Raw genomic sequence first — 15079 nt, 5'->3', positions numbered from 1 at the left:
GTGTGGCTTTGGGACTCTATAGCGCCACCTAGCAGCATGTTATCTGTTGTGGTTGACACAAACATTCACGAAAATGAACCAAATTTGATGGACTTGTGTGTTATTGCTATGGCTAGTCAGAGACAGAGCTTTGGCATAGGGTGTGGCGTAGGGACTCTATAGCGCCACCTAGTGTGTTGTCTGTTGTGGTTGACACAAACATTCACGAAAATTAACCAAATTTGGTGGGCTTGTGTGTTATTGCTATCGGTAGTCAGAGACAGAGCTCTGGCCTAGAGTGTGGCTTAGGGACTCTAGAGCGCCACCTAATACATTGTCTATTGTTGTTGACACGTATTCACCAAAACGAACCAAATTTGGTGGGCATTTTTGTTATTGCTGAAGTTATTCAGAGACAGAGCTCTGGCCTCGGGTGTGGCTTAGGGACTCTATAGCGCCACCTAGCAGCGCGTTGTCTGTTGTGGTTGACACATACATTCACTAAAATGAACCAAATTTGGTGGACTTGTGTGTTATTGCTACTGCTAGTCAGAGACAGAGCTTTGGCCTAGGGCAGGGCTATTCAATTAGTTTGTAATAGGGGCCAGTTCATGAAAAGTATCACAACTGAGGGGCCGGAGAAATACCGCTTGAAATATGAGTAATTACGTACAAATGTAGATACAATAAACTAGAAACAGCACCAATATGGGTGTTCAAATGTTGCATTTTGTAAATGCTTAATATCAGAGCCCGTCCCTTACTAGACATTCTCTGATAATATAATTTTTTGGTGGTTATTTGTGTTTTGGGAATATTTCTGCCACAGGCCCAGACTACCACAATGGTAGGCCAACATTGGGAAGGTGACACTGAATCTATATTGCTAATATGTTGCATTTTGTAAAAGCATAATTATTTTGTGGTTATTTTGTTGTATTTGTGTTTTGGGAATATTTCTGCCACAGGCCCAGACTACTACCACAGTGGTAGGCATTGGGAAGGTGACACTGGATCTGCATTGCTATGGCTAATATGAAATCTGTGATAACATTAACAGCAATGGAATCTGAGCTTTGCGCAGTAACTGCTAGGTCCATACAATTTCCAATGGGCACAAACAGGTTTCAAACAGTATTTAAATGTATTAAATGTGCGTAATCGGTCGCATATGTAACTCTTCTCAACATACATTTAACGTTCCCACCATTTAAATTGGATGAACGTGTTCACAAATCAATTACTTACAGTGCACTTGACATCAAGGCGATGGATGTGTATTAGTTTCACGCTGAAACTATTTGCGTGGTGCAACCCGTTAAAATGTTAGTAGCTTATAATACTCCAACGTAGTGGCAATTTACGTTGAAACTAAGCTAAGATGGAACTTATATTATGTTCAACTCGGTCAAAACGTTACGTACAATTGGCTGAGGTGCAGTGGCTGCAGGACTTCAGAGCGAGTGAGAGCATGCAACAGAACTGATGCCACCAAAGTTAAACTTTTAAACCGACTCCTATTTGCTCCAATAGCTACATTACGAGTGACGAATGTTTTCGCGAGGATCTGCTTGGACTGGAGAGGCACACTACCGGTGAGATTTCATGCACCAAAAAATGCTTCATGCTTTGAGGAAAACAGCTTGGATTTGGCGCACGTCAACATGTTGGTGACGCTGCGTAAAAACGAAGCAAGGCACCTCTTTGTATAATATCCAGTAACAAAGTAGCCTACAACGGCAACGCACCTCACAGAACATTATTTATAGGCGCTACTCGCAGTGTAGCCTATCACTGCACCTCCATTATCGTGTTTTCCACCAGCTATTTACGTCTCTACCGATCATAAGGATTTGCTCATAATAACATCAGCTAACACTTCAAGGGCCACTACAAAGTATCTCGGGGGCCGGATCCGGCCCGCGGGCCGCTAATTGAAGAGCCCTGGCCTAGGGTGTGGCTTAGGGACTCTATAGCGCCACCTAGCACATTTTCTGTTGTGGTTGACACATACATTGATGAAAATGAACCAAATTTGGTGGGCTTCTGTGTTATTGCTATTGCTAGTCAGAGACAGAGCTCTGGTGTAGGGTGTGGCTTAGGGATTCTATAGCGCCACCTAGTGCATAGTTTGTTGAGGTTTACACATACATTCACGAAAATGAACCAAATTTGGTGGGATTGTGCGTCATTGCTATCGCTAGTAGGAGACAAAGCTCTGGCATAGGGTGTGGCTTAGGGACTCTATAGCGCCACATAGCGTGTTGTCTGTTGTGATTGAAACATATATTCACAAAAAATAACCAAATTTAGTGGGCATGTGTGTTGCTCATGCACATGCCCACTTACCCACACATGTTGCTTTGTTAGATTCCGAAATATCACAGGTCCGCACCGCAGGTGCTCGGGCCCGCCATCGCCGCTTGCGGCTATATTTATTATTATTATTATTACACATTGCCCATTTCCCAGCCAACCATACACTCCAGAGTTCTGAAATTTGGCACACTCATTCAACTTCAAATTTGCCCGAATCTATTAAATTTACAGACAACAAACCCCAAAACTCCAGCGCCACCAACAGGTCAGGCTGAATTTTTCTAAAAGTTACCCAGGTCTCACATTTTGTCCATTTCTTACCAAACTTGTCACACATGACCTTCAGACAAGGCCACTCAAGACTTATCACTTTGTTAATAAATATTCATAAGCGTTTGCCTGTCACAGCCAATCAAAGTTGGTGACGCACCAAAAAACAGCATGTGAACCTATTCTCTATGTAACCAAAGAACCATACAGTAAAAAGTTGGGATATTTGGTACACTTATTCTCCCTAAGCCAATGACCACATACCTCAATTTTCAGACCCCAGAGCCCAAAACTCCAGCGCCACCAACAGGTCAAAATTCATCAATTTTTCAACAACATTAATGCAAATAACTCTAAAATGCTTAGACCTATCAAGCTGAAACTTGCTCAGTACATTAACGCAATAGGTATAGCCCCACCCACCAATTAACAAGACTTTTCCACAAACGCTGTAGCGCCACCAATAGACCAAGGTCAAAACTTTCAAAAAGTTTCACAGGTCAGAGATTTCATCCGATTCTCACCAAACTTGTCACACATGACCTTCAGACAAGGCCACTCAAGACTTATCACTTTGTTAATAAATATTCATAAGCGTTTGCCTGTCACAGCCAATCAAAGTTGGTGACGCACCAAAAAACAGCATGTGAACCTATTCTCTATGTAACCAAAGAACCATACAGTAAAAAGTTGGGATATTTGGTACACTTATTCTCCCTAAGCCAATGACCACATACCTCAATTTTCAGACCCCAGAGCCCAAAACTCCAGCGCCACCAACAGGTCAAAATTCATCAATTTTTCAACAACATTAATGCAAATAACTCTAAAATGCTTAGACCTATCAAGCTGAAACTTGCTCAGTGTATTAACGCAAAAGGCATAGCCCCACCCACCAATTAACAAGATTTTTCCACAAACACTGTAGCGCCACCAACAGACCAAGATCAAAACTTTCAAAAAGTTTCACAGGTCAGAGATTTCATCCGATTCTCACCAAAATTTGCACAGACAATCTTCAGACCATGACTTATCATTGCATTGCTTTATAAAACAATTGACGGAAGTGCTCGCCTGTAACAGCCAATCCAATTTGGCGGCGAAGCCGCCACACAGGAAGTGAACCTATATCTCTGCAAGGCTTTCACGTATCAAGACCAAACTTAGAACATGGGCTCAGAACCCAATTAAGAGAAGCCTCAACAACTTTGGTGCCCATTGACAACTGTGGGGGCGCTATAGTAACAGGAAGTAGGCTCATATCTCAGCGATGCTTACACGTATCGAAACCAAACTTGGTATATGGACTTGGGACCCCACCCTGAGGACGTACAATACATTTGGTGCACTCTGACCACTAGGGGCGCTATAATTAGTAAAACTTTCTCGTATCAACACCAAACTTGGTACGTGGACTTGTGAGCACATCCGAAGGACCTACACTAAATTTGGTGACGTTTGAACACTAGGGGCGCTATAATAAACAACACTTTCACCTATTGACAACAAACTTGGTAAGTGGACTTAGGAACACATCCCAAGGACACACACACAAAAACAAAAAAAATAGAAATTAATTTTGCCTATTTTCTTCACATCCACTCTCTCTCTCTGTCTCAAACCCAGACACAAGTACACACACCCTCCTCTATGGTGGTCGAGGGGGGGGGGGTTCCATTTGCACACGCCCACTCTCCCATGTCATGTCTTTTGACCACTAGGGGGGCGCTATAATCACAGGAAGTCAGCTTATTTTTCATTAATGCTTTCATCTCTCTCTCTCTCAAACCCAGACACAAGCACACACACCCTCCTCTATGGTGGTCGTGGGGGGGGGGGGTTCCATTTGCACGCGCCCACTCTCCCATTTCATGTCTTTTGACCACTAGGGGGGTGCTATAATCACAGGAAGTCAGCTCATTTTTCATTAATGCTTTCATCTCTCTCGCTCTCTAACCCAGACACAAGCACACACACCCTCCTCTATGGTGGTCGTAGGGGGGGGGGGGGGGGGGGTTCCATTTGCACACGGCCACTCTCCCATTTCATGTCTTTTGACCACTAGGGGGGTGCTAGAATCACAGGAAGTCAGCTCATTTTTCATTAATGCTTTCATATCTCTCGCTCTCTAACCCAGACACAAGCACACACACCCTCCTCTATGGTGGTCGTGGGGGGGGGGTTCCATTTGCACACGCCCACTCTCCCATGTCATGTCTTTTGACCACTATGGGGGCGCTATAATCACAGAAAGTCAGCTCATTTTTCAGTAACGCTTTCATCTCTCTCTCTCTCTCTCTCAAGCCCAGACAAAAGCACACAAATACTCCTCTATGGTGGTCACAGGGGGAGGGGCGGAGGGGGGGTTGTCTTTCCAAATTTCCAAAGCTTGGCCCCCACATTGCTGCTCGCAGCTTTAATTATTGTTATGTTTGTAAAAACAAAACTAAAACCTCCAGTTCCATAGGCTACAGTTTGACTTTTCAATGAGGGCACTGGTCAGTCAGGAAGAGGTCATGCCATGGATTTTTTTTTTTTTTAGATTCGCGTATATTCAACTTAACTGTCATTGCACAAGCGAAATACCAGTAACGAAATGCAGTTTTACATCTAGCCAGTGATGCAAACAAACTGACTTGTCAAAAAGTGCATCACTACACCGTCTATACACATACAGTAGAAGCGAACGGTCCCGGTGGACTTTTTCTTTGAAGTTGAAAGGTGTTGTGTGGATTCTACGTTGCCCGTTTTGAACCGAAATGAAAATGCAAAGCAACAGGATTACAACAAACTTCTAGCCTACCTATGCTTGCCTGATCTGAATGCACCTTTTCTCGGTCGGAATAGGCTCACTTTTGGCCAAACAATCATTTGCTCGATTAGCAAGGTTTTCAAGCTGGATTTTTTGGGATAGGACTACACACAAATGCTTTTTAAACGTAGACGTAAACGTATCACGTAGTTTACAACTACCAATTGAAATCAAAGTAACTTACATCGATTCCCCTCTCAAAGAACCACACGCACTTCAAACAATCATGCGTTTCACATGCAGGCTAAACCGAGCGCATAATTTAGGCGCTCCGTTCGCTAAAATAGTTTAGAACACTGGTCTATTTTGTTTTCACACGTTCGCGTTGCTATAACATCTGATGTAGCCAGTTACACTGATCATAGAGGAAGGTGGTTGATGTTGCCTCCCTGTCAGTCTCACATGCGTGCATTGTATTACAGTGTATTGCCTATACGCAAAAACTGTATCAGACCTTTAAAGCTCTCGCGGGCTACATACTGCATCAGACCCTGTAAGCTCTCGCGGGCCATATGAAATGATGTGGCGGGCCGCATTTGAGTTTGACACCTGTGGGTTAAAGGGTCTGGACTTTCTAATTATACAATGAAGTGTAAAGAAATGTGTTAAATTGTGAAGATAAACATAGGCTAATTAATGGTGAAAATAGCTAATTTTAGTGCTAATTTTAGCTTTTTCTTTTTTCATTTTTTGTTAATAAAACAAATGTGGTAAGGTCAGTCACACCTGTGGGATATTGATCTGGCTAGTTATGTAACAGGTGTTTGTGAATCATGGTTCACCTTCTTTGATGTCAACAAAATTTACTACAGCGCCAACTATGAGACGACCATCAAAACAGGAATGGCTTTACAGCTAGTGGCAACTGGTATTTTTGTACAAAGCTTGTGTAGGCCTACGCACAAAAATGCTGCGTACGCTAACTCTCACGCTCACGTCCGGATGTAGCCTACAAACACTGACTTGAACGTGAGAATGTGCGGTCCTCCACGCAAGCTTCATGTCTGGCGTAGCCTACGCACATTTCCAGTGTGTATCGTCAGTTGGCGACACGTAGAGGCAATGCAGCGCAACATTAGTTGATCACGAATCAAGGCCTTTATTTGCACAGCATATTGTGAAATTGTGGGCTAAAATAGCACTTCGAAGTAGGCATATGTTTCTAGATAAAGAGAATGTGCGTTAATACTACCAAACTATGCAACAGCCTATCTGCAATTAAAACTGTAGTCTTATCAGAGGATATCAAGAATTAGATAGCCTAATGTTAAACGTAGGCCTATAGCCTAGAGATAGTGCCCATTAGTTCCATACATGATTATTCACTGGTTTTCAGAAACATTTCAGATTTCGAAAAGCTTTCCTTCCTCGAAATCTGCGATGAATGGGGTCGGCTTCACGCATGTCCATGCCTAAAACATTTTCTGGGTGTTTTCACATATTTCCGAGTTTTCAGTGAAACAAAATACAAATGGGACAAGATTATCCGCGTGAATAGCTTAGTGCGAATTGAAGCAATTTCCCTGACTGACTGCATGTAGGCCAGTGTTTCTTAACTGGTGGGTCGCGGAGGTGTCCTGGGTGGGTCGCGAAGGGATGTTGTAAAAAATATAGTAGCCTATGTATATTTTTTCAGGCAACCACTTAAGGTTAACCCCAGCCACGGATATATGCTACCATGGCCAAGTTGATAAACGAATATTTCCTCCGTTTTCAACATTTTAACATTTAACATCGTGCACACTTGTCAGTTTTCAGAAAAGTTTTCGTTGACACCCGTGTTCATGCCGCCAAGAGCATGCCAAATCTTAGTGGTGTAACAAGAAGTTTGAGCCGACGTTAGCTAATCAGAATCCCGAAAATATCAATAACATCAACGAATCACTTCCTTGTTTCATTTCAACTGTATTTGCAAATGCAAAAAACGAAAAGGGTTGGCACCAACATTAGAATATATTTTGCAACTGCTACTCGGAATGCATCCATGATCACCAAAGCCAAATGAAAATGTAAACATTGGCCACACTTTTTGCGCAGATGCAGCCTAGGCTACTTAGTTTTCCTCAGTTCACATTCATACGCGAAACGAGTCCACGAATCTCCACTTTTGTCGGAGTTTTCAGAAAGAATTCAGAGGCTAAACCGCCGTTTGTGTGTAGGCTACACGGAAGGCACAAACGAAGGGAAAAGTCTCTGTTTATCAAGAAACCAGTGAATGTGAGAACTGGGCTCGAGTCTCTGATCAGATCTAAAACACATCTCCAGTTCTCTCATTAATGCTCCTAAAACGCATATAGGTCTAATTTGCACATTGGTCTCTGGTCTTTTCATTGTAAACCTGGCCTATAGGCCCCTCGTGTTATTTACTGTGTTCACATCCAGTTACAGTGTGATGTCAAATCTAAATGGATCTAAATGTTGAAATGTTTGTTTTGTAAATCTAAATGTTTGTATTTCGTCCATTGTAATATATTTTGAGAAATAAAATACGTTCTTTATATATTTTAAAAAGTGGGTCGCGACCTAGTAACCATAGGGAATTGTGGGTCCCTTGGCCAAACCAGTTAAGAACCACTGCTGTAGGCTACTTTGACTTTCCTCGAGAAAGCATTCACATTATTGTTGTGACACTTGTGCAAAATACAGGAATATGATCTAGAAATCGTCATGGCAAAGCCTGGATAAACTTCTACTATGGGTGCTCGATGCGTGGTCTCGGACACGAGTGATTTAATGACCTTTTAATTAATGCAGTTATTTTGTAATGCTTGAAATGCCAACCAAACCGCGTTATGTGAACCTCGTCACTTGCAGACTGACCAATGAATCTGCCACGGTCTCTGACCCTTAGCCACTGCCACGCTCTGCCACGCTCTGCCACTAGGCTACTGTTTTTTTGTTATGTTATTAATTACAGATGATAAAGACGCAGGCTACTGTATCTTTACCATTTTGTCTGATAAGACACTTCTTTTTTTTTTTTTTTTTATTATAGAAATGACGCACAAAGATACACAATGACAACATTTAACAGACATACTCATGACAACGTTTGCCTGTTTACAGAGCTACTTAATCATAACTAGATATATTAGAATAGAAGAATAGAATATATACTTTTTTGATCCCGTGAGGGAAATTCAGTTCTCTGCATTTAACCCAATTTAACCGAATTAGTGAACACACAGCACACAGTGAACACACAGTGAGGTGAATCACACAACCCAGAGCAGTGAGCTGCCTGCCCAACCAGCGGCGCTCGGGGAGCAGTGAGGGGTTAGGTGCCTTGCTCAAGGGCACTTCAGCCGTGGTGGACTGGTCGGGGATCGAACCGGCAACCCTCCGGTTACAAGCCCGATGCGCTAACCAGTACACCACGGCTGCCCCATATTGAGCAGCAACAGTTCACAATTGTTACAGAGAAGCATAAATAGTAGTGTCAGAGTTCATTGGCTGAGGGATCAGCACTGGAAATATTGCAGAAAAGGGGACCATGAGTCTTCATAAGATGTTATGTTGTTTTTCAGAGATGCAGTAAGCTTTTCTAGGTTTGAGTGATTAGTTAAAAGATTGAGCCATTGATTTGTAGAGATTTTGACTCTGTTTTTCCAATTTAGTAAGATTGCTTTCACCATTGCAAAAAAAACAATCAAAATAAAGGGCTTCACTGTCTTATTTACATCTAAATTAGACAGGTCACCAAGAAGTACAATAATGGGACATAAGGGGATGTCACAGTTCAGCATTTCAGATAAGATGTTGATCACTTTTATCCAAAAAGATTTGATGTAAATACAGTCCCAGAGAGCATGAAAATAATCATCAATAGCATTGGACAGTGTGGACATTTACTATTTTGACCAAATCCCATTTGATGGAGTTGTTTTGTAGTTATATGCGCTCTATGTAAGACTTTATATTGGATAAGCTGAACTTTAGAATTACAAGACATAGAGAATGTGTTGTTACATATATTTTGCCAGTTAAAGTCTCTAGGTAGATTCTTTATGTCCTTGGACCATTTATGTATGGGAATTGCCAATGTTTCGTTGTTTTTTATTTTTTTATTTGACCTTTATTTAACCAGGTGAAGTCCCATTGAGACCTTTAGTCTCTTTTACAAGGATAATAATAATAACAATAATAATTTGTTAGATGTCAACAGTTTATACATTTGCGAAAGTTTTTTCTTTGGCTTTAGACAGCACAATTTATCGTATAGGGAAGAACTGAGGTTGTTAAAACTCTTGATGCTTACATATTTCTTAAACACTTCCCGTAACTGTATATATTCAAAGAAACATTGGTCTGGAATGTTAAATTTCTCTTGAATTTGCTTAAAGGACATAAAGAACCCCTCGCTAAATAAATGCCCCATTTCTGTTACCCCTCCCCTCTTCCATATCGGCATAGACAAAGGTTTGTTGTTCACTAGAAACATTCGATTGTTCCATAGCGGAGTGTGAGTGGAAACTGAAAAGTTAGAATCGAGTATTTCATTTGTCTTCCACCACGCTCGTAATGATGTGTTGGTTGTACTACCACCGTAACCTATAGATTTTTGAATGGTTTTATCCATAAATAAAAGATTCTGCAATCTCGACCCGTGAGCTAACATCTTTTCAATGTCTAACCATGGAGGATTATCATTTTGAATCCAATGGCAGACATGTAAGATCTGGTGTGCTAAAAAATAATATTGAAAGTTAAGAGCACTTCTACCTCGCAATCGCTGGTTATAAACTTTTAAAACTCTTTTGATTTGATTATTTCAATTATTACATTTTGTAGCAGGTTCGAGAACGGTTGGATCCACAAATGAGTTTTAACTCTTATTGATATTCTGGGATAATCCATTTTGCCTTCGCGGAGGTCTGAGTTTTCGAGTGGCCTTCTAGTTAGCATATTAAAATGAGTGTGCTTGAGGGAGGAGAGAGGGTGGAGTATAATGCTCGTGCATGTGCGTTTAATTTCACATAGATTGGGATGTACAAAGGACAGCTGTGTTGATTGCTGCGTAGGCATGGTTTCATACATCTGAATTTTTGGAGCGTACGCTTCTTTCCAGATTTTCGCATATGCAATGTTTTAGTAGGAATTCCACGCAAGTCTTTGTACATGAGGCCCCAGGTCAACAAGAACATCACCAATTGCATTGACATCACAAGCTCCCAGAATTAAACCTGTGGACTCTTCATCTGCCTCTTCTCACACCAGTCTTCCCAACTTCAAGAAGTATGGTCTTGATTGTTTTCTTCTCTAGAGTAGTATTCATAAGCTTCCCTCTGGAGCATGCAGAGGCAGCATGCTGTGACCCGGTGAATTTGCTGTGTTATTGTCACACCTATAAAATAAATGATTCTGCTATTCCAGAAGAACCCACACCAGCCTCCACATGAGCACCTGTCAACCCACTGTTTTGGAGCAAGGTACCAAGAGATCTCAACGCAGCCATCTCTATGTGGAGATGGGCAGTGAGCACAGGTCCCTCTAGTGGCCATCGGTTCTCAGGTCACCCTCATGAAGTCTGTTTCTGACAGTGTGGTCCAAGATATTCACACCAGTGGCCTGCTGGAGGTCATTCTGTAGGGCTCTAGCAGGGCTCCTTCACCTTGGATTTATGATGTTAAGGCTGGCTTACATTGCACGATTTTGGCCTGTTTTAACAGTCGGCGACTACATTTCCAAAATTTAAAGGGATAATCCGGAGTGAAATGCACTTTAGATCAATTTTTCGGACTATTGGGAGTACATACGTTGAGTTGACACCAAAATCATGTCATTCGGATGTATTTTGAGAAAGTTCGAGTTCACCGTTTTTAGCCAAAACTCGTTAGCCTGGAAGTGAACCGGGCATGTCCTTTCGCCGCTACAAAACGCCATTTTTATACCTCTTCTACTGTTCCAAACAACACTACACTTACGTGGTAGTGAGTAGAGGGTCCCTAAAGCCAAACCGAAGTATCCCCACGTCTTTATGTGGTCGGATAGAGAGTCCACAATGAATTTAATCGAGTCCGTACCTTTCCGGAAATGTTAATAAAGTGTTGTTAAAGCGTTGCCAGCTGCAGCAGCGACATTTCCGGAAAGGTACTTTGGCTAATGTGCTTTTCTCAAAAAGTAGGTTTTATGGATTATTCATGCCAATTTGGTGCTTGTACCACAAAGTGAACGATTGTCCTGGAATATGGACTTAATCTGCCGCACTATGTGTGTTCAAACAGACTGAGTCAGTGCCAACTTTTGAAAACAAGTTGTGAAATGATGGCACCAGTGCTGCAAGGGCCCGCGTACACAAGCCTCCCTTGCCAAGTATCCTGGTTGCCAATGTCCAGTCCTTGAACGATGAGAAAGTGGATGATCTCCGTTTGCGTTGCGCATGTGAACGAGACATAAGGAACTGCAACATCCTCCTGTTCACTGAAACCTGGCTTAATCCGTCCAAAGAAGACCATCACATAAAACTGATGGAGACCCTCTCCGTTTACCGGTCTGACAGAACTTTCGAGGAGTCCAGGAAGGAGATCGGTGGCGGCGTAGCCGTCATGGTAAATAAGGGCTGGTGTCAAAGCGGGAACATCACCGTGCTGCGGCGCTTCTGCTCTCCTGAGATGGAATTCCTGGCAATAAAGTGCCGGCCTCACTACCTTCCACGCGAATTTACATCTGTGGTGATCGTAGCCGTGTACATTCCACCCCAGGCATGCACAAAAACAGCTCTCACAGTGCTCCACGATGCACTAAACAGCTACCAGGCTAGCGACCCCCAAGCTGCGTTAGTAGTTGCTGGCGATTTCAATAAAGCTAACCTGAAGAAAGTGATGCCAAACCTCTATCAACACATTGACTGCACTACAAGGGGGTCAAGAACACTGGATCATTGTTATACTCCGTTTAAGGGTGGATACAAGGCCCAGTCTCTTGCTCCTGTGGGGAAAAGCGACCATGCTGCTATCTTCCTCTGGCCATCGTATGTCAACAAAGTACGAAGGGAACCCCCGATGACGAGACAGGTACGTCGGTGGACCAACCAATCAGAGGACAGCATGCGAGTAGCACTTCACGAAGCACTTTGGGGTGAGTTCAAGAACGTCGCTGTTGATGTCAGCACTGATATTGACGTGCTCACCGAGAATGTCATTGGAATTATTTCCACAATCACAGAAATGCATGTACCCAAAGAGACTGTCAAAATATATGGAAACCAGAAACCATGGATAAATAAAAATACACGGAATGCCCTGAAACAACGCACAGCTGCATATAAATTAGGACTGGAGACTGGCAATATGGATGACTACATTGCAGCAGCATACAATGTCAGAAAAGCAGTGAGGGATGCCAAGAGGGAATATGGAAAGAAGGTGGAGTCCAAATTCCAGCAAGGAGACCTAAAAAGCGTATGGCAGGGGCTAAAAATCATGACTGACTACAAAGCCCCACCCCCCTCCTCAGGAGGTGCAAATAAGGAGTTGGTAAACAGCCTCAACACTTTCTTTGCACGCTTCGACACCTGCCGTGACCAAGAGCCCACTGCAGCATGTAAGGAGAGTGGCGGAGTAGGAGGGAACGGAGGACCACTCGTTCTCTCTGAACACGATGTCAGGAGGACATTCCAGCAAGTGAACACCAGGAAGGCTGCAGGACCAGATGAGATAGCTGGACGAGTTCTCAAGGTCTGCGCCGACCAGTTGGCACCAGTGTTCACAGCTATATTCAACCTGTCCCTGGCACAGTCCATCATCCCCACATGCTTTAAAAAGTCTACCATCATCCCCATACCCAAAAAGCCCAGCCCAGCCTGTCATAACGACTATCGCCCAGTTGCACTCACCTCTGTGGTGATGAAATGTTTTGAGAAGCTGGTCAAGGCCCACATCTGCTCCTCACTGCCCAACACACTGGACCCTCTATAATTTGCGTACCGGCCCAATAGATCCACTGGGGATGCCATTGCTCACATACTACACACTGTCCTATCACATCTGGACAAGAGCAAGGGGAAAGTGTTGAACTATGCGAGACTGTTATTTGTTGACTATAGTTCAGCCTTCAATACAATTCTTCCCTCCACCCTCATCTCGAAGCTCAGGAGCCTGGGGCTGAATGACGCCCTCTGCACATGGATCCTGAACTTCCTGACAGAGAGACCCCAGGTGGTGAAAGCGGGCAGGCACACCTCAACCTCCCTCACCCTCAACACAGGGGCCCCCCAGGGCTGTGTTCTGTCCCCCCTGCTGTACTCCCTGTATACGCACGACTGTACAGCCACCACAGACTCAAATACCATCATTAAGTTTGCTGACGACACCGTAGTGGTAGGCCTAATCCACAACAACGATGAGGCGGCCTACCTGGAGGAAGTGAGGTGCCTGACCCAGTGGTGTCAGAGAAACAATCTCCATCTCAACGTCACCAAAACCAAAGAGATGCTGGTGGACTTTGGGAGGAAGCAGGTGCGGGACTACACACCCTTATCCATCAGTGGGACCCCTGTGGAGAGGGTGGACACATTCAAGTACCTCGGTGTCCAGATCACTGAGGATCTGACATGGTCTACCCACCTGGACACTGTGGTAAAGAAAGCTAGGCAGAGACTGTACCATCTAAGGAGGCTGAAGAAATTCAGAGCATCCAAAACAGTCCTGCAGAGCTTCTACTCCAGCACCATAGAGAGCATCCTGACTGGGTGCATCACCGCTTGGTATGGTAACACCACCATCCAAGACCAAAAGGCCCTGCAGAGAGTGGTGCGTTCAGCTGAACGCACCATAGGGGGGCAACTCCCTAACCTAAAGGACATCTATACCAAGCGGTGCAAGGACAAGACCACCAAGATACTCAGAGACCCCAGCCACCCAGACTATGGTCTGTTCTCTCTGCTTCCCTCAGGAAGACGATACTGCACACTGGCGGCAAGGACTGAGAGACTCAGGAAGAGTTTCTTCCCCCAAGCCGTCCGGCACTTAAATGGAACTGACTGCACATAGCACTTTCTACTCTACCTGCAATAGCCCCCCCCCCCGACATCTTGAATGTATTGTTGTTTTGTTGTTTTTGTTGTTGTTGTTACTGTTTCTGTTCTATGTTAGTTTGTATGCCTCTTTTTACCTAGCATGGAGCCGACTGTAACATTTCACTGCATTTTATGTATGTGACAAATAAAATCTGAATCTGAATCTGACTAGGGATGGCGAAAACCACACATTTTCTTGACCGACCACCGAGGCTCATTAGCCGGTTGAAACCGGTTAACCGATTCGTTTAAAATAAATTATGCTATTTGAAATAACAGCCACGCAATTTCCCAACTCTCATCTCTCTGTCCCACGCTCATACACACAGCCCCGGCGCCGCCCTTTCACTCACGTCACTTTTTTAAATCCTACAGCGCCAAACATGAGTCCTGCAAACCAAGGGGCTTGTACTGTAAGTGGAGGACAAATGGTTCCTTTGCTCCGAAAATGGTTTGGGTACAAGGTGATCGCGTTGCAAATAAAGGCGTTTGTCTAGCGTTAGAAGCTCATTTGAAGCTGAAATGGCCGCGGCTCACTTATGAAAATGACAGCTCCGACGAGATGCAGCTTAGTTTGAGGAAGTGCTAACAATAATAACGATAGATGATCATTACCTTATCTGTTACCATTGATGACCCTTCCTGAAATGTAGATGTAATGTCTTTCCAAATCTAAGCCCATC

At 43.6% G+C, this 15079-nt stretch overlaps 1 protein-coding gene across 1 annotated transcript in view; it reads left to right on the top strand.

Moving 5' to 3' along the window:
* The window catches only part of LOC134077936 (uncharacterized), an 84826-nt gene extending 70456 nt beyond the window's left edge, over window positions 1-14370 (top strand). The window contains exons 22-24 of the mRNA XM_062533576.1: window positions 10754-10809; window positions 11880-13221; window positions 13468-14370. Coding sequence (XP_062389560.1) covers window positions 10754-10809; window positions 11880-13221; window positions 13468-14370 — 2301 coding nt within the window. The remainder of the gene's footprint in view (window positions 1-10753; window positions 10810-11879; window positions 13222-13467) is intronic.
* Window positions 14371-15079: the final 709 nt, after the last annotated feature.

Source organism: Sardina pilchardus, chromosome 1 (genome assembly GCF_963854185.1).
Source record: "Sardina pilchardus chromosome 1, fSarPil1.1, whole genome shotgun sequence".
Taxonomy (NCBI): domain Eukaryota; kingdom Metazoa; phylum Chordata; class Actinopteri; order Clupeiformes; family Clupeidae; genus Sardina; species Sardina pilchardus.
The sequence above is the reverse complement of the archived record's forward strand: the minus strand, read 5'-3'. Positions and strand labels throughout refer to the sequence as shown.